Source organism: Panthera pardus, unplaced genomic scaffold (assembly GCF_024362965.1).
Source record: "Panthera pardus isolate Hobbes unplaced genomic scaffold, ASM2436296v1 HiC_scaffold_1, whole genome shotgun sequence".
NCBI lineage: Eukaryota > Metazoa > Chordata > Mammalia > Carnivora > Felidae > Panthera > Panthera pardus.
Genome location: NW_026526654.1, coordinates 69,116,846 through 69,140,677, shown reverse-complemented (window position 1 = coordinate 69,140,677; position 23,832 = coordinate 69,116,846). Strand labels below are relative to the sequence as shown.

The window sequence follows — 23,832 nt, the reverse complement described above, 5'->3', positions numbered from 1 at the left end:
TCATGTGGATTCAGGGTCAATGATTTTTTTTTTTCTTGGCTATCTAGCGGGTTTTGTAATAAAAGTTAGGGGGAAGGTAAGATTCACTTAATGGAACCTATTTGCCCAGTAAGCTACTAGAGTACATTTATTCAGGGAAGGGAGGTATAACTGTAGAAACAATTTTGGTATTCTTTTTTCTAGCACAATGCCTAAGAAGCAATGTAGTACTGGGAAGCAAGATTAAAGTAAGCGAGGAAAATAATAAATTCATTTTGGGCTATCTCTGGATGAAAGCTACAGAGAGAGCTTTTTTAAGCTGCAGCAATGACTGGCTTTTAAAAAAGATGCAGAAATGCATTAATCACTGAGTTTAGCAAAACTGTGTGAAAAGCTTAAAATAACTTAATAACCACTCCTTTCATGCCTGTGCTAAATGTAAGATGCATGTAATAAAGACTCTCAGTTTTTTTCACGTCAACATTCCTAACCACATTTATAGTTTGTTTTTCAGGGAAAAGTGCCATATATTTTGAATCAGATGGCTCTCAGATTATTGCTTTAATTTTGTGTTTGTTTGTTTGTTTGTTTTGTAGCTGCTAGGTGAACTGATCCTGGACCGACACAACTTTGCCATTATGACAAAGTACATCAGCAAGCCGGAGAACCTCAAACTGATGATGAACCTCCTTCGAGATAAAAGTCCCAACATTCAGTTTGAAGCCTTCCATGTCTTTAAGGTAAAGTGCAACAGAAATAACGTGGGCATTTGCTTTTCACTTTCAAATGGCTAACTCCCTGCTGTTTACTCTCCTTTATACTTGAGAGAAAATGAAATAGGCAGTTTTTCTGTTTTGTGTGACTTGGATGAAATTTTAGAGTTATTTTAATGAATGCCCATTTGTTTCTAATCCCTATCTCTAAATATTTTCATTTTTTCCACTGAGAAAACAGGTGGATACTGTTTCCCAAACGTTACTAAAATAATCAGCGATAGAGCCAGAACCCAAATCCCAAGGGTCGGAATTGTTGAATGCTTCGCTTTCTGCCTTAAGTGTTTTTTTGAACCTTAAATGAAGCATTGAAGAAACAGTGGGGCACTACTCACTTTCATTACTTGTTTAGAAATTTTTTTTTAAATATGTTTTGCTATGAATGGAAACTAGTTCCCCATAACACCAGCTTCTTTCTAACATTTTTTCTTCGATGTAAGAGTGACAAAATGGCCTTCTAGTAATTTTAGACAATATACTTTTTTAAAGCATGGTAGGAGAAATCTGTCATCTGTAATCCCATACTTGTAATCAAACTGTTGTAAAGATTTTAGTTAACTTTATTTTCCTGTGCTCATATTTGAAGGTTTTTTTTTTTCTGCAGCTGTATTCACATGGTACACAAAATTGATATCCCGATTTTATCACTTAGTGCTATGCCAGAAGACGTGAACATTAATTCATTGTTGTTATATGTGGGTTTTAGAGCCAGTAGTTTTATTAGCATTATAGTTTATCATTGGGTTTATTTACTCTAGTTTACTTGAGTAGTCCTCTGTTATTTATATTTAGGTTGTTTCCATTTTCCCCACTGTAAGGAATGCTGTCATGAGCATTTTCTATATCCAGCCAGTTGTTTTTCCATATTTGGGATTATTTTCTTAGGATAGATTATCTGGAGGGGTGCCTGAGGGGCTCAGTTGGTTAAGTGTAGGATTCTTGGTTTCCTCTCAGGTCATGATCTCACGGTTTGTAGGTTAGAGCCCCACATCAGTTCTGCGCTGGCTGTGCAAAGCCTGCTTGGAATTCTCTCTCCCTCTCTCTGCCCCTCCCCCGCTTGCATGCTTACACATGTGCAAACTCTCTCTCAAAATTGTTTTAAAAAGGATTAAAAAAGGATAAATATCTCTGGAGTAAAATTAAGAGTCAAGGGGGTTCCAGGCTTTTTTTGGATCTTTATGATGTTTATTCGTGACTGAATTTATAAGTCTAAAAATGGGAGACATGACAGTTTATAAGGTATGTAGCTGTTGCTTTGAGAGGTTAAAAAAAAAAAAAAAAAGCTTAGTCCATCTTTCAGCCATCGGGTCTTTTTTGGCCAGAGAGCCGCTAGAGAAATTCAAATGCCAAATTAATTTATAAATTCCATTCAATTATGTTCAAAATCCCTACAGGACTTCTCATGGAACTTGGCAAGCTGATTCTGAAAGTTATGTGGTAGAACAATGGTCTAAGGTTAGCTATGGCAATTTTAAAAAAGAGCAAGGTAGGGGAATCCACTCTACCAGATACTGAGACTTAAGATTTATAGTAAATGAAGACAGTATTGTATTGGCATAGAGACAGATAAATAAAACAACAAAACCAGGGTAGAGGGCCCAGAAATAAACCTGTACAAACATGAAACGGTTTTGATAGTGGAAGAATTATAAATCAGTTGAGAATAGGTTAACTGTTTAATAAATGGTTCTAGAGTAATGGATTTCATCTATGGAGAGAAAACCCTATACTATACCCTCCACTATACTCAGAAATAAATTCTCGGTAAATATCTGCACTTGAAAAGCAAAACTTTTTAACTTTTAGAAGAGAAAATAAGAGACTGTCTTTATGATGTATAGGAGGGAAGAATTCTTTAAACAGAATGTAGAATCACAAAACATAATAGGAAGTATCTAATTAACTACATCAAAATAGACACCTTTCCAGCAAAAACATCCAGGTGGCTAACACACATGAAAAAATGCTCAACATCACTCATCACCAGGGAAATACAAACCAAAACCACAATGCGATACCACCTCACACCTGTCTGAATGGCTAACATTAACAACTCAAGCAACAACAGATGCTGGGAGGATGCAGAGAAAGAGGATCTCTTTTGCACTGCTGGTGGGAATGCAAGCTGGTGCAGACACTCTGGAAAACAGTATGGAAGCTCCTCAAAAAATTAAAAATAGAAATACCCTACGACCCAGCAATTGCACTAGTAGGTATTTATCCAAGGGATACAGGTGTGCTGTTTCGAAGGGGCACATGCATCCTCCTGTTTTACCAACAATAGCCAAAGTATGGAAAGAGCCCATATGTCCATTGATGGATGAATGGATAAAGAAGATATGGTATATATATACAATGGAGTATTACCCAGCAATCAAAAAGAATGAAATCCTGCCATTTGCAACTATGTGGATGGAATTGGAGGGTATTACGCTAAGCGAAATTAGTCAGTCAGAAAGACAAATATCATACGACTTCACTCATATGTGGAATTTAAGATACAAATTAGGTGAACATAAAGGAAGGGAAGCAATAATAATAAAAAAACAGGCAGGGGGGACAAAACAGATGAGACTCCTAAAAACGGAGAACAAACTGAGGGTTGCTGGCGGTGTTGTGGGTGGGAGGATGGCTAAATGGGCAAGGAGCACTAAGGAGAACACTTGTTGGGATGAGCACTGGGTGTTATATACAGGGGATGAATCACTACATTCTACTCCAGAAATCATTTTTGCACTATATGCTAACTAACGTGGATATAAGTGAAAAATAAATAAATAAATAAATAAATAAATAAATAAATAAATAAATTTTTTTAAAAAGACAGAATAAGCAAAGTGAAAAGATAGAATGTGACACATATAACTGGCAAATCATTTGGAAAGACAATTCAAAAGAAAAATGGGCAAAGGATGCAAGTTGGTAACTTACAGATGAGAAAGCCTGATTGGTCAATAAGTAGGTGAAGATGATCATCTTACTAAGTAACATTGGAAATGGCCATTGAAATATCAATGAGATATCATTTTACATTTTCATAATGGCAATATGTTGAAGTCTGACAATAGCAAATATTGGTAAGGTTGGACAGCAGTGGAAGCTGTCCTACACTGTAAGTTAGCACAACCACTTTGGAGAGCAATTTAGCAAATTAAAGAACTGAAAGTATGCGTATCTTTCAATCCTGAAATCTCATTTCTCAGCAATTGTTTTAAGTTTATTTATTTTTGAGAGAGAGAGAGTGTGTGTGCAAGGGAGAGAGAAGGGAGGGAGAGAATTCCAAGCAGGCTCCACAGTGTCAGCAGTAGCCCGACATGGGGCTGGATCCCACGAACTGTGAGATCATGACCTGAGCCGACATCAAGAGTTGGACACTGAACCAACGGAGCCTCTCACGTGCCCTCTCAGCAAGTTTTTAGAGACATTCTTGCACATGTGCATGAGGAATCATGTACAAAAATATTTATCACAACATTGTTTAGAATGGTGTAAAATGAGAGAAAAAACCCACAAATGGGCATCAACAGGAGATGGGGAAAATAAAGCGTGCTATATTCATACAGTAGGATATAGTAATGGGTTAAAATTAATTGAGTTATACCGATCAGCGGGGACAAATCCCAAACACTGAATCAAATAAGGAAATGTTAAAAGGATGTTATTTATTTAAAGGTTGAAACCATGCAAAACAGCACTGTATATGGATTCATACTACTGCAGCTATAGTCTGAAAACCTGTATGGGGATGATAAATACCAAATCCAGGATAGCAGTCACCTCAGTGGGGAGGGTTAGGGAGGAGAATGGTATCATGACGAGGTGACCAAGAGCCTCTAATTACATCTGTAATGTTTTAGGAAAAAATCTGCAGGCAAGTATGCCAAAAATCTTAGATTTTTTTTTCTTCTTACCCAATTCTTTCTTTCTTTCTCTTTCTTTCTGTTTCTTTCTCTTTCTTTCTTTCTTTCTTTCTTTCTTTCTTTCTTTCTTTCTTTCTTTTCTTTTCTTTTTCTTTCTTTTAATATATGAAATTTATTGTCAAATTGGTTTCCATACAACACCCAGTGCTCATCCCAAAAGGTGCCCTCCTCAATACCATCACCCACACTCCCCTCCCTCCCACCCCCCATCAACCCTCAGTTTGTTCTCAGTTTTTAAGAGTCCCTTATGCTTTGGCTCTCTCCCACTCTAACCTCTTTTTTTTTTTTTCCTTCCCCTCCCCCATGGTCTTCTGTTAAGTTTCTCAGGATCCACATAAGAGTGAAAACATATGGTATCCGTCTTTCTCTGTATGGCTTATTTCACTTAGCATCACACTCTCCAGTTCCATCCACGTTGCTACAAAGGGCCATATTTCATTCTTTCTCACTGCCACGTAGTACTCCATTGTGTATATAAACCACAATTTCTTTATCCATTCATCAGTTGATGGACATTTAGGCTCTTTCCATAATTTGGCTATTGTTGAGAGTGCTGCTATAAACATTGGGGTACAAGTGCCCCTATGCATCAGCACTCCTGCATCCCTTGGGTAAATTCCTAGCAGTGCTACTGCTGGGTCATAGGGTAGGTCTATTTTTAATTTTTTGAGGAACCTCCACGCTGTTTTCCAGAGCAGCTGCACCAGTTTGCATTCCCACCAACAGTGCAAGAGGGTTCCCGTTTCTCCACATCCTCTCCAGCATCTATAGTCTTCTGATTTGTTCGTTTTGGCCACTCTGACTGGCGTGAGGTGATCACTGAGTGATGGTTTTGATTTGTATTTCCCTGATGAGGAGCGACGTTGAGCATCTTTTCATGTGCCTGTTGACCATCCAGATGTCTTCTTTAGAGAAGTGTCTATTCATGTTTTCTGCCCATTTCTTCACTGGATTATTTGTTTTTTGGGTGTGGAGTTTGGTGAGCTCTTTATAGATTTTGGATACTAGCCCTTTGTCCAATATGTCATTTGCAAATATCTTTTCCCATTCCATTGGTTGCCTTTTAGTTTTGTTGGTTGTTTCCTTTGCTGTGCAGAAGCTTTTTATCTTCATAAGGTCCCAATAGTTCATTTTTGCTTTTAATTCCCTTGCCTTTGGGGATGTGAAGTAAGAAATTGCTACGGCTGAGGTCAGAGAGGTCTTTTCCTGCTTTCTCCTCTAGGGTTTTGATGGTTTCCTGTCTCACATTTAGGTCCTTTATCCATTTTGAGTTTATTTTTGTGAATGGTGTGAGAAAGTGGTCTAGTTTCAACCTTCTGCATGTTGCTGTCCAGTTCTCCCAGCACCATTTGTTAAAGAGACTGTCTTTTTTCCACTGGATGTTCTTTCCTGCTTTGTCAAAGAGGAGTTGGCCATACGTTTGTGGGTCTAGTTCTGGGGTTTCTATTCTATTCCATTGGTCTATGTGTCTGTTTTTGTGCCAATATCATGCTGTCTTGATGATTACAGCTTTGTAGTAGAGACTAAAGTCTGGGATTGTGATGCCTCCTGCTTTGGTCTTCTTCTTCAAAATTACTTTGGCTATTCGGGGCCTTTTGTGGTTCCATATGAATTTTAGAATTGCTTGTTCTAGCTTCGAGAAGAATGCTGGGGCAATTTTGATTGGGATTGCATTGAATGTGTAGATAGCTTTGGGTAGTATTGACATTTTGACAATATTTATTCTTCCAATCCATGAGCATGGAATGTTTTTCCATTTCTTTATGTCTTCTTCAATTTCCTTCATAAGCTTTCTATAGTTTTCAGCATACAGATCTTTTACATCTTTGGTTAGATTTATTCCTAGGTATTTTATGCTTCTTGGTACAGTTGTGAATGGGATCAGTTTCTTTATTTGTCTTTCTGTTGCTTCATTATTAGTGTATGAGAATGCAACTGATTTCTGTGCATTGATTTTGTATCCTGCAACTTTGCTAAATTCATGTATCAGTTCTAGCAGACTTTTGGTGGAGTCTATCGGATTTCCCATGTATAATATCATGTCATCTGCAAAAAGCGAAAGCTTGACTTCATCTTTGCCAATTTTGATGCCTTTGATTTCCTTGTGTTGTCTGATTGCTGATGCTAGAACTTCCAACACTGTGTTAAACAACAGCGGTGAGAGTGGACATCCCTGTCGTGTTCCTGATCTCAGGGAAAAAGCTCTCAGTTTTTCCCCATTGAGGATGATGTTAGCTTTGGGCTTTTCATAAATGGCTTTTATGATGTTTAAGTATGTTCCTTCTATCCCGACTTTCTCGAGGGTTTTTATTAAGAAAGGATGCTGAATTTTGTCAAATGCCTTTTCTGCATCGATTGACAGGATCATATGGTTCTTATCTTTTCTTTTATTAATGTGATGTATCATGTTGATTGATTTGCGAATGTTGAACCAGCCCTGCATCCCAGGAATGAATCTCACTTGATCATGGTGAATAATTCTTTTTATATGCTGTTGAATTCGGTTTGCTAGTATCTTATTGAGAATTTTTGCATCCATATTCATCAGGGATATTGGCCTGTAGTTCTCTTTTTTTACTGGGTCTCTGTCTGGTTTAGGAATCAAAGTAATACTGGCTTCATAGAATGAGTCTGGAAGTTTTCCTTCCCTTTCTATTTTTTGGGATAGCTTGAGAAGGATAGGTATTATCTCTGCTTTAAACATCTGGTAGAACTCCCCTGGGAAGCCATCTGGTCCTGGACTCTTGTTTGTTGGGAGATTTTTGATAACTGATTCAATTTCTTCACTGGTTATGGGTCTGTTCAAGCTTTCTATTTCCTCCTGATTGAGTTTTGGAAGTGTGTGGGTGCTTAGGAATTTGTCCATTTCTTCCAGGTTGTCCAGTTTGTTGGCATATAATTTTTCATAGTATCCCCTGATAATTGCTTGTATCTCTGAGGGATTGGTTGTAATCATTCCATTTTCATTCATGATTTTATCTATTTGGGTCATCTCCCTTTTCTTTTTGAGAAGCCTGGCTAGAGGTTCATCAATTTTGTTTATTTTTTCAAAAAACCAACTCTTGGTTTCGTTGATCTGCTCTACAGTTTTTTTAGATTCCATATTGTTTATTTCTGCTCTGATCTTTATTATTTCTCTTCTTCTGCTGGGTTTAGGCTGTCTTTGCTGTTCTGCTTCTATTTCCTTTAGGTGTGCTGTTAGATTTTGTATTTGGGATTTTTCTTGTTTCTTGAGATAGACCTGGATTGCAATGTATTTTCCTCTCAGGACTGCCTTCGCTGCATCCCAAAGCGTTTGGATTGTTGTATTTTCATTTTCATTTGTTTCCATATATTTTAAAATTTCTTCTCTAATTGCCTGGTTGACCCACTCATTCGTTAGTAGGGTGTTCTTTAACCTCCATGCCTTTGGAGGTTTTCCAGACTTTTTCCTGTGGTCGATTTCAAGCTTCATAGCATTGTGGTCTGAAGTATGCATGGTATGATTTCAATTCTTGTATACTTATGAAGGGCTGTTTTGTGACCCAGTATGTGATCTATCTTGAAGAATGTTCCATGTGCACTCGAGAAGAAAGTATATTCTGTTGCTTTGGGATGCAGTGTTCTAAATATATCTGTCAAGTCCATCTGATCCAATGTATCATTCAGGGCCCTTGTTTCTTTATTGACCGTGTGTCTAGATGATCTATCCATTTCTGTAAGTAGAATGTTAAAGTCCCCTGCAATTACCACATTCTTATCAATATGGTTGCTTATGTTTGTGAGTAATTGTTTTATATATTTGGGGCTCCTGTATTCGGCGCATAGACATTTATAATTGTTAGCTCTTCCTGATGGATAGACCCTGTAACTATTATATAATGCCCTTCTTCATCTCTTGTTACAGCCTTTAATTTAAAGTCTAGTTTGTCTGATAGAAGTATGGCTACTCCAGCTTTCTTTTGACTTCCAGTAGCATGATGAATAGTTCTCCATCCCCTTACTTTCAATCTGAAAATGTCCTCAGGTCTAAAATGAGTCTCTTGTAGACAGCAAATAGATGGGTCTTGTTTTTTTATCCATTCTGATACCCTGTGTCTTTTGGTTGGCGCATTTAGTCCATTTACGTTCAGTGTTATTATAGAAAGATGTGTGTTTAGAGTCATTGTGATGTCTGTAGGTTTCATGTTTGTAGTGATGTCTCTGGTACTTTGTCTCACAGGATCCCCCTTAGGATCTCTTGTAGGGCTGGTTTAGTGGTGACGAATTCCTTCAGTTTTTGTTTGTTTGGGAATACCTTTATCTCTCCTTCTATTCTAAATGACAGACTTGCTGGATAAAGGATTCTCGGCTGCATCTTTTTTTCTGTTCATCACATTGAAGATTTCCTGCCATTCCTTTCTGGCCTGCCAACTTTCAGTAGAGAGATCCGTCATGAGTCTTCTCGGTCTCCCTTTATATGTTAGAGCACGTTTATCCCTAGCTGCTTTCAGAATTTTCTCTTTATCCTTGTATTTTGCCAGTTTCACTATGATATGTCGTGCAGAAGATCAATTCAAGTTACGTCTGAAGGGAGTTCTCTGTGCCTCTTGGATTTCATTGCCTTTTTCTTTCCCCAGATCAGGGAAGTTCTCAGCTATTATTTTTTCAAGTACACCTTCAGCACCTTTCCCTCTCTCTTCCTCCTCTGGAATACCAATTATGCGTAGATTATTTCTCTTTACTGCATCACTTAGTTCTCTAATTTTCCCCTCATACTCCTGGATTTTATCTCTCTTTTTCTCAGCTTCCTCTTTTTCCATAATTTTATCTTCTAGTTCCCCTATTCTCTCCTCTGCCTCTTCAATCCGAGCCGTGGTTGTTCCATTTTATTTTGCAGCTCATTTATAGCATTTTTTAGCTCCTCCTGGCTGTTCTTTAGTCCCTTGATCTCTGTAGCAATAGATTCTCTGCTGTCCTCTATACTGTTTTAAAGCCCAGTGATTAATTTTATGACTGTTATTCTAAATTCACTTTCTGTTATATTGTTTAAATCGTTTTTGATCAGTTCATTAGCTGTCGTTATTTCCTGGAGATTCTTTTGAGGGGAATTCTTCTGTTTTGTCATTTTGGATAGTCCCTGGAGTGGTGCGGGACTTCGGGGCACTTCCCCTGTGCTGTCTTGAATAACTTGCGTTGGTGGGCGGGGCCACAGTCAGACCTGATGTCTGCCCCCAGCCCACTGCTGGGGCCACAGTCAGACTGGTGTGTGCCTTCTCTTCCCCTCTCCTAGGGTATTCACTGTGGGGTGGCGTGGACCGTCTGGGCTACTTGCACACTGCCAGGCTTGTGGTGCTGGGGATCTGGCGTATTAGCTGGGGTGGATCGGCAAGGTGCACAGGGGCGGGAGAGGCAGGCTCAGCTTGCTTATCCTTTGGTGATCCACTTCAGGAGGGGCCCTGTGGCACCGGGCAGGAGTCAGACCCGCCGGAGGGATGGATCCGCAGAAGCACAGCGTTGGGTGTTTGTGCGGTGCAAGCAAGTTCAGTGACAGGAACCGGTTCCCTTTGGGATTTTGGCTGGGGGATGGGCGAGGGAGATGGCGCTGGTGAGCGCCTTTGTTCCCCGCCAAGCTGCGCTCTGTCCTCCGGGGCTCAAGCCCCAACTCTCCCTCCCGTTGTCCTCCAACCCTCCCGTTCTCCGAGTAGAGCTGTTAGCTTATAACCTTCCAGATGTCAAGTCCCGCTTGCTGTCGGAACACACTCTGTCCGGCCCCTCCGCTTTTGCAAGCCAGACTCAGGGTCTCTGCTTGGCTGGCGGGCCGCCCCTCCGCCCTAGCTCCCTCCCACCAGTCCGTGGAGCGCGCACCGCCTCGCCGCCCTTCCTACCCTCTTCCGTGGGCCTCTCGTCTGCCCTTGGCTCTGGAGACTCCGTTCTGCTAGTCTTCTGGTGGTTTTCTGGGTTATTTAGGCAGGTGTAGGTGGAATCTAAGTGATCAGCAGGATGCACGGTGAGCCCAGCCTCCTCCTACGCCGCCATTTTCCTCCCCAATTCTTTATTCCATAGAGCCGAAAATCTTAGATTTTGATAGAGCAGCTCATGGGAACATGACATCTGATATGTTATTGTACTCTTTTTCTATGTCAGAATTATTTCATAAAAAAGTAAATGCAAATCAGAAGAGGCACAAATAGACTGCTGTAGCACTGGAAGCTGCCTACACAGTATAAATGATAGACCCTCTCAAGACCCTCCTGACTGAAGAAATTGTAGGAGGCCATGTGTCCTGTCACTCAGCTCCTGTGGAATTTTAACATCATCTTAGATGAGAACAAGCCACATAAAATTTTGTTCAAAAATGCAGGATTATGGAAGTATTCAGTGGGTGGCCAAAGCGAAATAACCTACTTCTATCCTCAGAATTTGGATCATCTAATCATTGGACAGAGTGGGTGCATTTAAAAATAGCTGACCACTTCTTTACTTCTATGTGCCTACCCCGTACCCTGTGGTTTCCTCCACTGAAGTAAGAACTGAATTGTTCACTTGCCAAGTATAATATTTTGTTATTTAGAAAAAGCAACAGCTGAGTCCGAGAGTGGTTTTTTTTCACAGTTCTGTGTTAATAGTTTTTTCCCCAAAAGCACCTTCCATAAGGGGCAGAAAATGTGTAACACACTACTACTAAAATGTCTTTACTAGATTATTTTCATTAGCTTGCTGCTAAGTTCAGAGAAGTGAATGAGATGCCATCTCATGTTTTTTTCTGTTGTTGACCAGCAGGATGGTATGGTGGGAAAGTGCTGGATGGAAGTCAAGAGACCTGGTCTTTGTTCTGGCTTAATTGCCACCAGTGACTTTGGGCAAATCCATATGGATCTGATTCCTCACTTGCCGAATGCAAGCGTTGAATTCATGTCAGTAGTCTAGTCAGTAGTCTATTACTCGGTTCAGACCTTTGTCTCGTGATTCTGGCTGTCCCAGAGGGGTGCCCATTGTGAACTTAGGAATCAGCTATGAGTTGGCTCCCTTTCCTTTCCCCATTAATTTCCTTTATAGCAAAGGACCATGATACCACTTCCCACCAAACCAGGTAGGGGATGGGGGTGGTCTGTACCTTTTGGCCCACTTCTTAGAACAGCTGGAACTCAGGCATGGCCAGTGATGAAAATGTTCCTGAGTGTATTACTCTGTCACTCAGATCCTAGCAGTGGCTGCCATTGCTATTTCCATGAAAACAAGAAGCTCCACCCTCACTTCTTCCAAAATACAACGGCCAGCTTGACAATTCACCTAAAAAAAGTACAGAGAACAAGAAATATCCTAGTTGAGAAATCCTTTCCATGTGGTCTTACTGAAAAGAAGGCAGAATTGCAGATTAATTTGGTGAAAACCTGACCATGAATTACCTACTTCCTTCAGGACCTGTTCTTTTTAGCAGGCCAACCACTCTGGTCTTGACGTGCCAAATCTAAGTCTACTGATGGAGGAAACAATTCAGCTGAGTACATTTAGGAATCAGCTATGAGCTGATGTAATATTAATAATTTTTCTAAAAATGTTAACAGTACAGTAAAAAAGTGCTTATTTCAACTTAATGTTTCATCAACTGCTTTAAATTTTTTTAATTTTTATTTATCGTAAAAGAGAGAGAGAGAGAGAGCTGGGGAGGGACAGAGAGAGGGAGAGAAAATCTCTAGCAGGCTGCACACTGTCAGTGCAGAGCGTGACATGGGGCTCGATCCTGGGAGATCATGACTTGAGCTGAAATCAAGAGTCCAACGCTTAACTGACTGAGCCATCCATACACCCCCATCAACTATTTTAAATAGTGCAGAATGCTCGACTTTATCATGTCTTCATCTGAACTCAATGTGCCCGTTTTGCTTATTTAACCAAGTTGTGGAGAGAAAAAGTGAAAAGCTGTAATTAAGACCTCACCTCTCTTTTCTACTTTTTAAGAGACTCTCTTTAAAAATTCATAAAATAGTCCCCTCTATGTTTGTTTATAGAAAGGTTTATAAAGGGTATTTGTGACCAACTTTACCAATATCACCAAACATACTACTCATGTCTCATTGTGATAATCCTGGCGCTGAGTATTTATAATATTATTACCTACTTTAACAAATACAGTTGTGATAGTATATAAGGAAAACGAAGACTAGTGATATTTATAAGGAAATGTGAATATTATTAAAATAAGAAATTTTTTAAAGTTGCTTTTCCATGTAGTTTTGGAATAAGTATATAGTTTCTTACATAATTTCCACAATTGTGTGCAATTTGTAAATCCCAAAGACTTGGATTCCAAAATCCCAAAGCAGTTGTCAGAACAACAATGTCTCTTATTGTAGCCTTGACCGTACCTTAAATGGTGATTGGCTCACTTCAATGTAAGAAGCAGCTGTAACTATTAAAAACATAGTAAATGAGGAAGCGGTTTACAAACCACCATGTATAGAATGCAAGCCCAGTTTTGTCTAAACTATATTTATAGCTATATGCACAGAAAGAAATGCCGGAAGGACGTACACCAGATATTCACAGTGGTATCTTTAGGTGGAGAAATTATTTAAGAGGTTTTTTTTTTTTTTCCTTTCTTCTTTGTGTCTTTCTTTTTCTTTGTTTTCCTGGTTTTCCACACATATCACTTTCATAATCCGAATGATGATAAGGACAGTGGCAGTGAGGGGGATGATTTCAGGAGAATCTGGAGAGTTTTAAGCATCCTGAACTTCCAACCTGCTCTCTTCCTCCCTGCTCACTTCCCTCCCATGGTTTTGTTTCTCCCCGCACAGGTGGTAGGGCCCCGTCTGGTCCAGCTGTGGGCTCACTGGTGCTCACAGACATCAGCCAGCTTGCAGAGGCAGGGATCAGGTCCTTCTTTCTTAAATAGGAAAAAAGTTACTGTCTTTGATCAATAATGACAGGTATTGTGTCAAAATATTCTAAATATGATATCGCTCAGATTTGTATTCACCTGAAGTGGGGAGCCTTTAGAATGAAGAGGCCTTATTTTATACTTCACTGGAATGGAATTTAGCTTTGAGTTACTTCCATGTAACTGTAACGGGAGCCCCGGTTTCAAATCCACGTACGAAGTACTCAGGGCTTCCGACATGCCTCTCAGACAGTAAGGTTAGCAAAGCAGAATACTAGCCTTCCAATGCCTTGTTTAGTGCAAATCTCTCTTGGCAAAATAGGATTTGAATGCAATGAATGAATGTGTGTATAAGGCATGCTTTTTTTTTAATCTTTCATAAAAAAGCATTCAGGTTTAAAATAGAGAGCAAAGTATTCTTAGTTTTCTGAGTTAAAAATATTTGTGTTGTGGTCATGATATTTGCCTTTCTCTACCCATGCTTGAGAACTCCATGAATCACAGTTCTGAAACGTGTGTAAATGCAGGGATACAGCCAATAAGACCACGCTATAAAAAGAGAAGCCACAGGTAGTTCCATTTGTCTGACTTGTTTGGGGTGGTTTGAAAATAGCATGTTAAAAAAATGGGTTCAGCAGAGAGAGAACCAAGAAACTGCCTATACTGGTCATAATATTCAGAAGGTTTGGCTCACCGTGCCTTGATTTAGAAGTGTGTTCCTGGGGTGCCTGGGTGGCTCAGTCAGTTAAGCGTCTGACTTTGGCTCAGGTCATGATCTCATGGTTTGTGAGTTCTGCTGTCAGCACAGAGCCTCCTTCGGATCCTCTGTCCCCGTCTCTCTCTCTGCCCCTCCCCTGCTTGCACTCTGTCTCTCTCAAAAATAAACATTTAAAAAAAGAAGTGCATTCCTTATGGTACTGGGTCATCTCCAGCCGCACTGGGGCCCTCAGTTCCTGGCCGCCTCAGAAGGATTGTGCACTGTTACCTCAGCTGCCTCTAAGCAGCAGCTACCTTTAGAGGCAGCAGAGTTCAAGAGTCATAAAAAATTAAACTAGGAAAAAATTTTAAACTTGAATGCAAAGTTAGCAATTTTTTGGTGTACAGTGTGGAGATTCAGTGTAGTTAATCCAGTGATGCCTGACTGCAAATTCCTCTACGTTTCACATTTATGTTGTATTGAAACAGAGAAGCTTAGTTTATCCAATATAATCTTTATTTTTTAGAAAGAAAGACTATTATGAGTTATTTATGGTAGTTGCCACAAAATGCCAGACAGTTTCTACCTAAAACTTCACAGCAAGTACCTTGTAAATAAATGGTAACCACAGGAGCCACATATTTGGCTTTAGCACATGATTTTCTGACATACTAATAAGTATTGTATAAAGGTCAGGCATTCTGTATAACAACGTAAACCAGTTGGGGGTCCTTTTTAAAACAAAAATATTTATTTTGAGAGAGAGAGAGAGAGTGACTGTGTGTGTGTGTGTGTGTGTGTGTGTGTGTGCATGCATGCAGGGGAGGGGCAGAGACAGGAAGGGAGAGAATCCCAAGCGGGCTCCTGTCAGTCAGCACAGAGCCCAACGCGGGACTCAATCCCAGGAACCATGAGATCATGACCTGAGCCAAAATCAAGAGTTGGATGCTTAACACACCGAACCACGCAGGCACCCCACCATTTAAGACATTTAGAATCGAAACAAAGTAAAATTTAAAATGTTTGTAGATGGTTCTAATGTGCTCCTGGCTAGCTGCCCAGAACACATATGAATGGGGAATTACTGACTTCCCTCAGTGGGGAAGCATAATCTGGGGCCTCTATATTTTACTAACACAAGTAGCACAAGGACCCCGAGTGGGGTCTACATTGTGGCTGCTGTGCGTTCCTTGTCCGAGGTGTTTCTTTACGTTTCAGGTGTTCGTGGCCAGTCCTCACAAAACACAGCCTATCGTGGAGATTCTATTAAAAAATCAACCCAAACTCATTGAGTTTCTGAGCAGCTTCCAAAAGGAAAGGACGGACGATGAGCAGTTCACCGATGAGAAGAACTACCTGATTAAACAGATCCGGGACTTGAAGAAAACCACCCCTTGAGGGGCTCACCCACCCTCCTGCCACAGTCACCGTGTCATTTGTTTGTACAGAAAATGTCATTTGAAAAAGTCATTGTTCTTGGGAAGGTTTTGGAGGTGCCTGTTTTTTTCTCAATTCATTGTTCAGGGTAGATGGAATATAAACATTTGAATGAAAAATGATTAACCTAGAATAATGTATTCATTTGAATCAAGTCTGGGATGATTAATGTCAAATCAGAGCCATTGTATTAGATGTTGATAAACAAGTTTTAACCCTTTGTTGGCAAAAGGCAGCAGGGTCATGGGCTTGCAGATCTGAGCCCTGAGTCAGCACAGGCCACCGAGTAGAAGCCCAAAGCACGGGCATCACTGAGCCCTCAAAATTAAGTTCTCAGAGGAGAATTGGCTGTGGGGGCAAGAGGCGCAAAACCATCCCGCCTATCTGCACTTGGACACTCAGTTTTGTCAAGGCGCTGAGAGAGCTGGTGAAGTAAGGTCCACGTTTTCAGTCGTCCTTGTTCCCTGCCCGTGTTCTCGGACTGTAGCTAACTTGCTAGGGAAGCACAGCCCCCCTCTCCCTCACTGTCCGAGCCCTGTCGCAGTGGCTCTCCTCAGCACCCGACTTCCTGGGGCACCCCCTGCAACCTCCAGCCTGGTTAGCGGTTAGTGGGGGACCCGCCTAGCAAAGGGAGGATGCATCAGCAAGAGTCACAGGGACTTGGGGACCCGTGGGTAGGACCTGCTCACAGATGGTGAGGCCGGGGGCACTGCTGTTTCACACAGGCTCCTGGAGGGTTAGGGAATGTTTGGAATAATTCGACTGTTCCTCATTGTCATTATGGGAAAATTTTTTTGTGGTGAAAGTTGTCTTAGAGTAGGAATCACGCACTGGGATGCCTGGCATGTACAAAACTGTGGGTCTAGAGGGTGAGACCCGCTTCTATAAAGAAGGGAACTTGCCATTGGAAGGGCAAATGATTAAATGTGTGCAAAAAACTCTTAAATGACCAAAAGTTATCTTTTTTTATCTTTATAATTATTTTCTAATTAGCTGCCACTCTGATTTCCCATTAAAGCTTTCGGCAACAAGGTAGAAACCCTACAAAATTTTGGTCTCAAATATTCTCTTGCATACCCGTATGATTAAGGGACTTGATTTGTGTTCTTTTTTAAAAAAGGCACGGGCCAACAACAAAAAAGGTTATGATTTGTTTTTAGACCTCAAGTGTATGGAATGAAATCTTAAAGCTATATTTGCAAGACATTAGGGGTATAATGATTAATGTATATTTTTCGTATCTTTCTAAATCGTGAGGGGTTGCCTTCCATCAGGACCCACAGTTTATACCACACCGTGTGCCGTGTTCTTCAGCGGGCATTTCTCCACCAGAGAGGGAAGGATGCCTCTCCAGGGATCCTCCTCTGGGCTCCGTGCCCTCTGTCGCTTTTATATGTGAAGGATTACCTGGCAGGGGTCCACCCTTCTTGGCAGGGGCACAGGTCCGTGTGGTTCTGGGCCCAGCGTGGAGTCCTGAGGCCAACGGAGAGGGGCCTGTGGGACCTCTCACAGCAGCTCTGGCCAGTGCCGGTGCGGACGGCCACCCCCACCTGGTGGCGCATTCGAGGACCTTCGTTCTTTAGCTGACTGAAGTCAGCTTATTTTTATAACATTCCCAGACAGTCCAGGCTCTCTTAGAATTTGACTTTTCTGATTTTGCTTATTTGATTCAAAGAGAGGACTGTAAACATTCAAAAAGAGAGAGAGAGAGAAGCCCTATAATCGTTGGAAATTTATTTGGCTGCTAATACTGTTCTGCAACATCTTAGGACACATGTTTCCATTTGGAAAGCAATGCCTTGTTGTAATTCTTTTTTGATAAATAAAATGTTTTATTTCCTCTGGGCGTGAATTAGCTCTTGGCCAACAAATCCTTACCCTAGATCAGTACCTGTCCAACAGAAAACTAGAGCCTAAGAGGCCATGAATGAAGTAGATGGGGTTTTGTGTGAGACAAATTTGTAAATTATTAACGTGAAAGGGGGGAGCAAGAAGCTCACAGTCAAAATATGTTTGCACAAAATTCACTGTAAATATTGTGAGAATTGAACTTGGAAAAGGTCCTATTTAATAAGCTATTTCAAAACACACATTTAAATAAAGACTGACTAAATAAAAAGGTGCCACACACTCTGTGGTCAGTTTCCTTCCTCTGCATGTCCCCGGTTTGTGTTCCTGTCACTCCCAACAGGGAAATCCCCAGGTGGAGGGCGGGCTGGCCTCTAGGGGGCGCTCAATCTGCCCAGAGGCCCCACAGCATCTTCCCCTGCACTTGACTAACTGCACGGCCTTGTTGCTGTCCCACTGTCCAAGTGAGGCTGCCACTGACAGAGCACCGCCTGCCTGGCACTAAATACACATCTCAGCCAGAGCCACTCCCATTTCATACTTGAGGAAACTGAGGCTCTGAGCAGTTTAACTTTCCCAGACAGCACGGGCTAGCCCTGGGGTACAAGCCCCTGGTGGCCTGAGGCCAAACTCTGTTCCTCCTCCCTCTTTCATCCTCAAAGCTGGGAACCAGGAGAGGCTCAGGGTGTCAGGAAATACTCTGTGCCCTTCCCTGCTGCCGCCTGGGAGGCTCCTGGGGGGCCAAAGGCAGAGTGAGCCAGCAAGGATTGAGATCATGATGTTCTTGGACGAGGCTCTTGGCTAAAGCCAGGCATCTGCCCAAATGTTAGGATTACCCCTGGAGAAAAGGCCGAGTGCACACAGCCCTGGTGCAAGCTTTCTCAATCGCCGGCCTCCCTGGGTTCTCTTCCTTGGCGGCTCTGGGGGGGCATATCTGCCAGGGAGAGGGAGGAGCAGGTGAGCCTCTCAAAGCCTCGGTCACCAGCCAACTGGTCTGTGTGATACAAAGCTGCTTGGAGCCACAGTGCAGTCTGGAAATTACACAAGACCTGGAAGAGATCATAATAATGTAACAGAAAATGAAATAGGAGAGTCACACTTTTTTTTAATATGAAAAGACAGATGTTTCCAAATAGACTTACAGATCTTTCTAGTCTACTTATATGAGCCAAAACCAAGATTTTATATCTTTTTTTCCCCATTTTATCCAAAACATTACGTTTGGCATGAAATCGCCAACATTTTGTTCTTCCAGGAAGGTTTCGGATGCTGTAGTGAGGGCCTGTTGGTGGACAAAGGTCTGAAACATATGAAGCTAGATTTGGTCTTCCTAAGAAGACTGAAAAGATTGAAGATGGATGTGAACAAGGCTATCATTTTACTTTTGAAATCTGGAAAGTGCTTTTATGTCGCTACCATAACGAAAGCATAGTAAAACAACATGCTAAGCCTGGCTTGCACTAGGCCTCTACAGATACGTCACTTTGTGGAGGAGAACACAGTGACTGAAAGGGTAAGGAACGTGCTCCACATCAGCCAGCAACTGAGCCGGGATTTAAGGCTAGGTCTGCTCCCAAAGGCTGTCTCTTTGGAAAGGAGGATGCATCACAAGGCAGACATGCTCTCTGGCTTTCCCAGGGTGGGGACAGATACTTCACTTCACGGCCCCCAAGGAAAAAGAGGGAATCCTGGATTCCAGAGCTGAAGGATAACTCAGTGGAAAGACTTCAAAAGCTAGATTCATTCAAGGGGGGCAAATTTGTTCCGCTTGGTCATCTGATGTTTGGAAGGTCAAATGAGACCTACAAGATAGGGAATTCAATCTAGAATTTTGAACAACCCTTTGACTGCATGCAGGTATTAATTTCAGACTGTAATTCTGCACCTGCTTTTGTTCTCTTGGCTTGCTTTTTCAGTTGGACGTAACGTTGGCTTAGATTTCCTGATAGGAGTGGTTGCTGCCCAGCCGGCCATTCTTCCATCTCAGATTCCTCTGTGGCCCAGAGCCACAGGGCTGCCACAAGGCAGAAGTCTGATGGATGCACATCTGATTCCTGCGGGGATCACCTAGCCCCTCCTGTGGAGGAGGGTGTATGAGGACCAACACCCTAAAATAAAGTCACAAAACCACATAAAAATTCACAACCCCTTTACCATCAACTAATACGGATTGTGATTTAATCACTACACCGTGAGCCATCTATGTTACTTTAAAGAGCCGCGACCACGGGGGACTTTGGGGAGAACATGTTAAATGCGTTAATCTGTCCTTTAGGAGAGGTTGGAAAACATGACTTCCCTTAGTTTTAGTTCTCCTGTAATTTGAATTGCAAAGCAACCAAAACATTGATTTATTCAACCACTTGTTTACCCATGTAACCCAATGTCCATTGAACTAATTCTGGACCAACCACAGAGGGACACAGCAGGATTGCCAGAGGGGTTAGGTCTCGTATACTGTCCCTGAGTCAGCAGGGCAGGTCAAGGCCGACTGAAAGTGGGAACCCATGAGGAAGCACTGGAGTCCGTGGAGCCACGCTGAGCCCTCCATCTTCCAGAATGGCGGCTGACCACGGGACAGCGCAGTTCACTGGGCAGCTCCCCAGGCTGATCCCAGATTCAGAGAAACTTTGCCAGGGTACATGTGGCTGCCACTTGGCTTCTCCTCGCAGCTCCGACAACTTGAGACCCAAATTCATTAGTCCTGGAAACGTGTTTCGGCTTAGCTAAGTGGACACATTGCAAACCCACCACTGAGGGAATTGTTTCCACATCCTCTTCGTGTCCTCTCTCTCTCTCTCAAAGACCTCTAGTTTTTCCCCTTAAACGACATGAGAGGTTTGCACAGTCAGTGAAGCTACGCAAACGGTGTGGAAGGCCACACACCTGGACCTCATTCCAGCTCCACGACCAGCTCTTGGAGCTGAAGAATCACTGAGCTGCAGTTTCCTGCCCAAAAAGCAAGGCAAAAAGAAGACCTGCCTCACAGAGAGGTTTTGCAAGTGAAGGCGCTAACGTGGGTGACCTGTGCGTCGCGAGCCAGCTCAGGAGGTGCTTCCCTGTCCTCTCCCTCAGTGGCCCTCAGGGGCTCACTGCCAGCCGGGGAAAAGGTTTGCTGTGTGCAATCCAGGCACAAGGAGCCACAGGGCCTGGAGCATGGCACGGTCAGAGAATGATGAAGTGCGTGCCCGGTGTGTCAGGTGTGGATGTGTGGAGGGGGCCGGGAGGGAGTCTTGAATGCTGTCCTAAGGGTTTAATACCATCATCAAGGCAGCTATTGCTGACTTAGTGCCTGCTGCTTAGACACTTCAGGAGGTACAAAACTCAGTCCTCAAAACCACCGTAGGAGGCCTGTGCTGATTACCCTGATTTTACAGATGCGGAAACAGAGGCAGAGCGAGGGGCACTTGCCCAAGATGGTACAGGGAGCACATGGCTGAGCGGGATTCAAACCCACAGCCCAGAGACAGAAGCTACAGGACTTGTGAGACATTCAGGGCTTAACATCGACCACACCTAGTTCCGTGCCATTTCTGGAAGATAAGGGCGAGGACCAGGGCGCCTCACAGGCCTGTGGCTGTGGCCAGGTGCCCACCCGAGGGACCAAATCGTGTGAGAGAGATGGTGAGGGCAGCTCTGGATAGTTTGGTGTGGCATCTCCACATGGAGACTCTGGGCAGCAGGTGGACAAATGAATCTGGAGCTCAAGAAAAGTAGGGGCCAATCGCACTGGTTTGGGGGGGTTACGGAAGTCCACGTGCGGAGGAAGCCACCCGTTCCTTGCTATAGTTGGGGCCTCAGAACACACCCAGTCCTTCACCCCGTTTTCAGGTGTATTCTTATGTTACCTGTAGCTGTCTCTTCTCCTCTCTCCTACTGGAGGCTCAGGGGAAAACCACCATGTTCCTTCCCTTCAGCCTTCTCTGTTTGTTCAGTGAGGGTTGAGGGCTGCTGGGTGTGTACTCCTTCCTCCCTGACGGCCCCAAGTTCTTTCTAGGTGTCCACCAGACCCAGTCATGGCGACATCGATCCGAGTCTGTGTCTCATGCAGTAAGTAAGCTCTGTGGGCCAGAGCTGCTCACTAAGAGGCTTGGTATTTCCATTAAAGACCAGGCTGACATACCTTTGAAAAAGTGCCATCGGGACAAAAGGTGGTTGACCTCCCAGCTAGGCCTGGCTCTTTCCCCAGCCCCATCCTGGAGAGGCCCTGGTCCGGACGCCAGCTTCAGGAACAGAGGCGAGGCCCTAACTGCAGACTGCTGTTCCTGCTGTGGGGGAAGAAGCCTCTGCCGTTTTCTGGGGGCGATGCATGGCATTCACAGGGCCGTGACCTGGCCCATCTGTGTGAATGAGACTCTGTGCTGCCTGGAGTTTTGGGAGGAAGGAGGAGGGCGTGCCTGCAGCCACCTGGTGGCCTCTGGCAGCACCAGGCTGCCCTTCACCTTGACAGGGGACATTTCCAAACAGACTGGCGGTTTTCAGTTGGCAGTTGGCTGTGCCCGTCTGTGTCCTCGAGTGGCACACAGCCTGAGCCACCAGGAAACCAGCGCCTGGAGGAGAGGGCCAGGGCAAGGAGGGCATGCAGGACTTCACCCAACGTCGCTGTCGGGAAAGGCTCAGGATCTGGCCCTGACCTCATGGAGAGGAGCTGGGATCTGGTGTGAGCTGCCTGTGGGAAGCCAGTGAGGAGCTGATGGGCCACCTCGCTGGAGACGATGCCCCAGTGTCCCTGCGGCTCCTCCCCAGGCTGGATGCTGCCCTCTCCTCAGAGCTCTTCTCTGCAGCCCCCAACAGTGCCAAGGAGAGGAGTCTGTGAGAGTCAATTCACCACAGAAGGGCCATCCAGGATGTGCCGAGGCTGCTGGCAGCCGGCCAGAACCCTCTCCACTGTCAGCCCTTCTCTCCCTCCACACTCCAGGACAGGGGAGACTGTGACCACTGTCCCTCCACCCCTCCTCTCTGACCACTCCTCTCCTGAATGGCCCCATATACCCTCCTCTACCTCTACACCCCCATGTGCATGCCCGTGACCCCCATCACTGCGGACCCAGACCCCTTGTCTGATCTCCAAGCGGCTAAGTTTTCCTTCTTCCGGATGGGCACTAGGACCCCGAGGCAGAGCCGGTGACTTCCCGAGCACCCCCCTCAATGTCCCACTTGTTCACACCAGCAGTCTACCAGGTCCTGAGTGACTCCTCTCACCCCCAGCCCATCCCTCTGTATTTCTACTCCCGAATCACTTGCCCGGCCTGAGCGCTTCTCTGCAGCCACGCCATGGCCCTGCCCCTGACCGCAGCTGCTGCTGCGGTGGGGGGGGCAGGGGATTTCCTGCGGGGGGGGGGGGCAGCTCTCCGCGCACTTCCCAGGGGAACTTCTCATAGTTCAGACAGGTCCCAGCGGCCCTCCCCTGTCCCATAACCTCTGATGGCTTCCCTGGACACTCAGAAGCACACCCAAGCCCTTGCCACTGTCCTCCAAGCACCGGGTGCCTGGTCTGGCTCCCAGGAGGTCCCAGCAAACCCCGCTGCTTGTCAGTTCCTGCCCTGGTCTTTCCCCTTCTAGGCTGTTACTTTTGCCTGGAGCTATTCTCCAGCATATACTCTGTCTGGCTGCCTCTTGACCCCATCCTCAAACCCCCAGCTTAAATATCTGCCCGGGTCTTCCCCAAGCACAGGAGCCTCCCACACCAGGTCGCAAACCTCCTGGAGCCAGGCAATGTCTGTCTTCTTCACAGACACATCCCCGGAGTCTAGCTCAGTGACTGGAACGTAGAAAGTGCTGACTTGATATGTACATTTTTTCAATCAGTGTTTTTGAATGAAAGACTGATTCATTCTTTATGAATCATAATTTCACTTGTGTCTTTCCCCTATTACTTCCTGTGGCACCACCTCTAGGCTGATCCTGCTAACTCCCTGCAACTCTGCCCTCTTTCTGCTCAATTCAGTCACATTCTCTCTCCCCTCTTCTCATTCCCTACAAATGTCACCTTTGCTCATATCCTCATCGTTTCTCATTTTGATCCAACCACCAGCCATCACTCCACACGGATGAATTCTCCACACTGATGCTGGAGTGATTGTTTAAGGGTACAAATATGATTGTGTTCTGTTACAACCTTCTATGGCTCCCTATTGCACCACAGAAGTGTTCCAAAAGCCCTTCTTGGTGTCCTTCTCCCCTGCCAACCTCCTACTCCTTGCTGGCTGATGCTACAACCATATACAGTTCCAGTGAGTCATACTGTCCTTCCATGTCCCCACCATGCTCCTCTGCCCCACCCCCCAATTCCAAATCCCCAAACACCCAATAATACTCAAATTCTAGTTTCACTTA

General features: G+C 43.8%; 1 protein-coding gene and 1 long non-coding RNA gene across 12 annotated transcripts in view; one reads left to right on the top strand and one right to left on the bottom strand.

Annotated features, from left to right (window-relative positions):
• CAB39L (calcium binding protein 39 like) overlaps positions 1 to 17,778 on the top strand; it is a 135,552-nt gene extending 117,774 nt beyond the window's left edge. For all 11 annotated transcript variants that reach the window (XM_053899691.1, XM_053899697.1, XM_053899705.1 and 8 more), the window contains 2 exons: positions 576 to 719; positions 15,430 to 17,778. In XM_053899691.1, the coding sequence (XP_053755666.1) occupies positions 576 to 719; positions 15,430 to 15,609 (324 nt within the window). In that variant the 3' untranslated portion in view covers positions 15,610 to 17,778. The remainder of the gene's footprint in view (positions 1 to 575; positions 720 to 15,429) is intronic.
• LOC128776145 (uncharacterized) lies at positions 17,366 to 21,348 on the bottom strand. The gene is made up of 2 exons (XR_008421139.1): positions 19,382 to 21,348; positions 17,366 to 18,545 (listed from the first exon to the last, which is right to left on the bottom strand). It is a non-coding gene; the product is annotated as an uncharacterized LOC128776145 (long non-coding RNA).
• Positions 21,349 to 23,832: the final 2,484 nt, after the last annotated feature.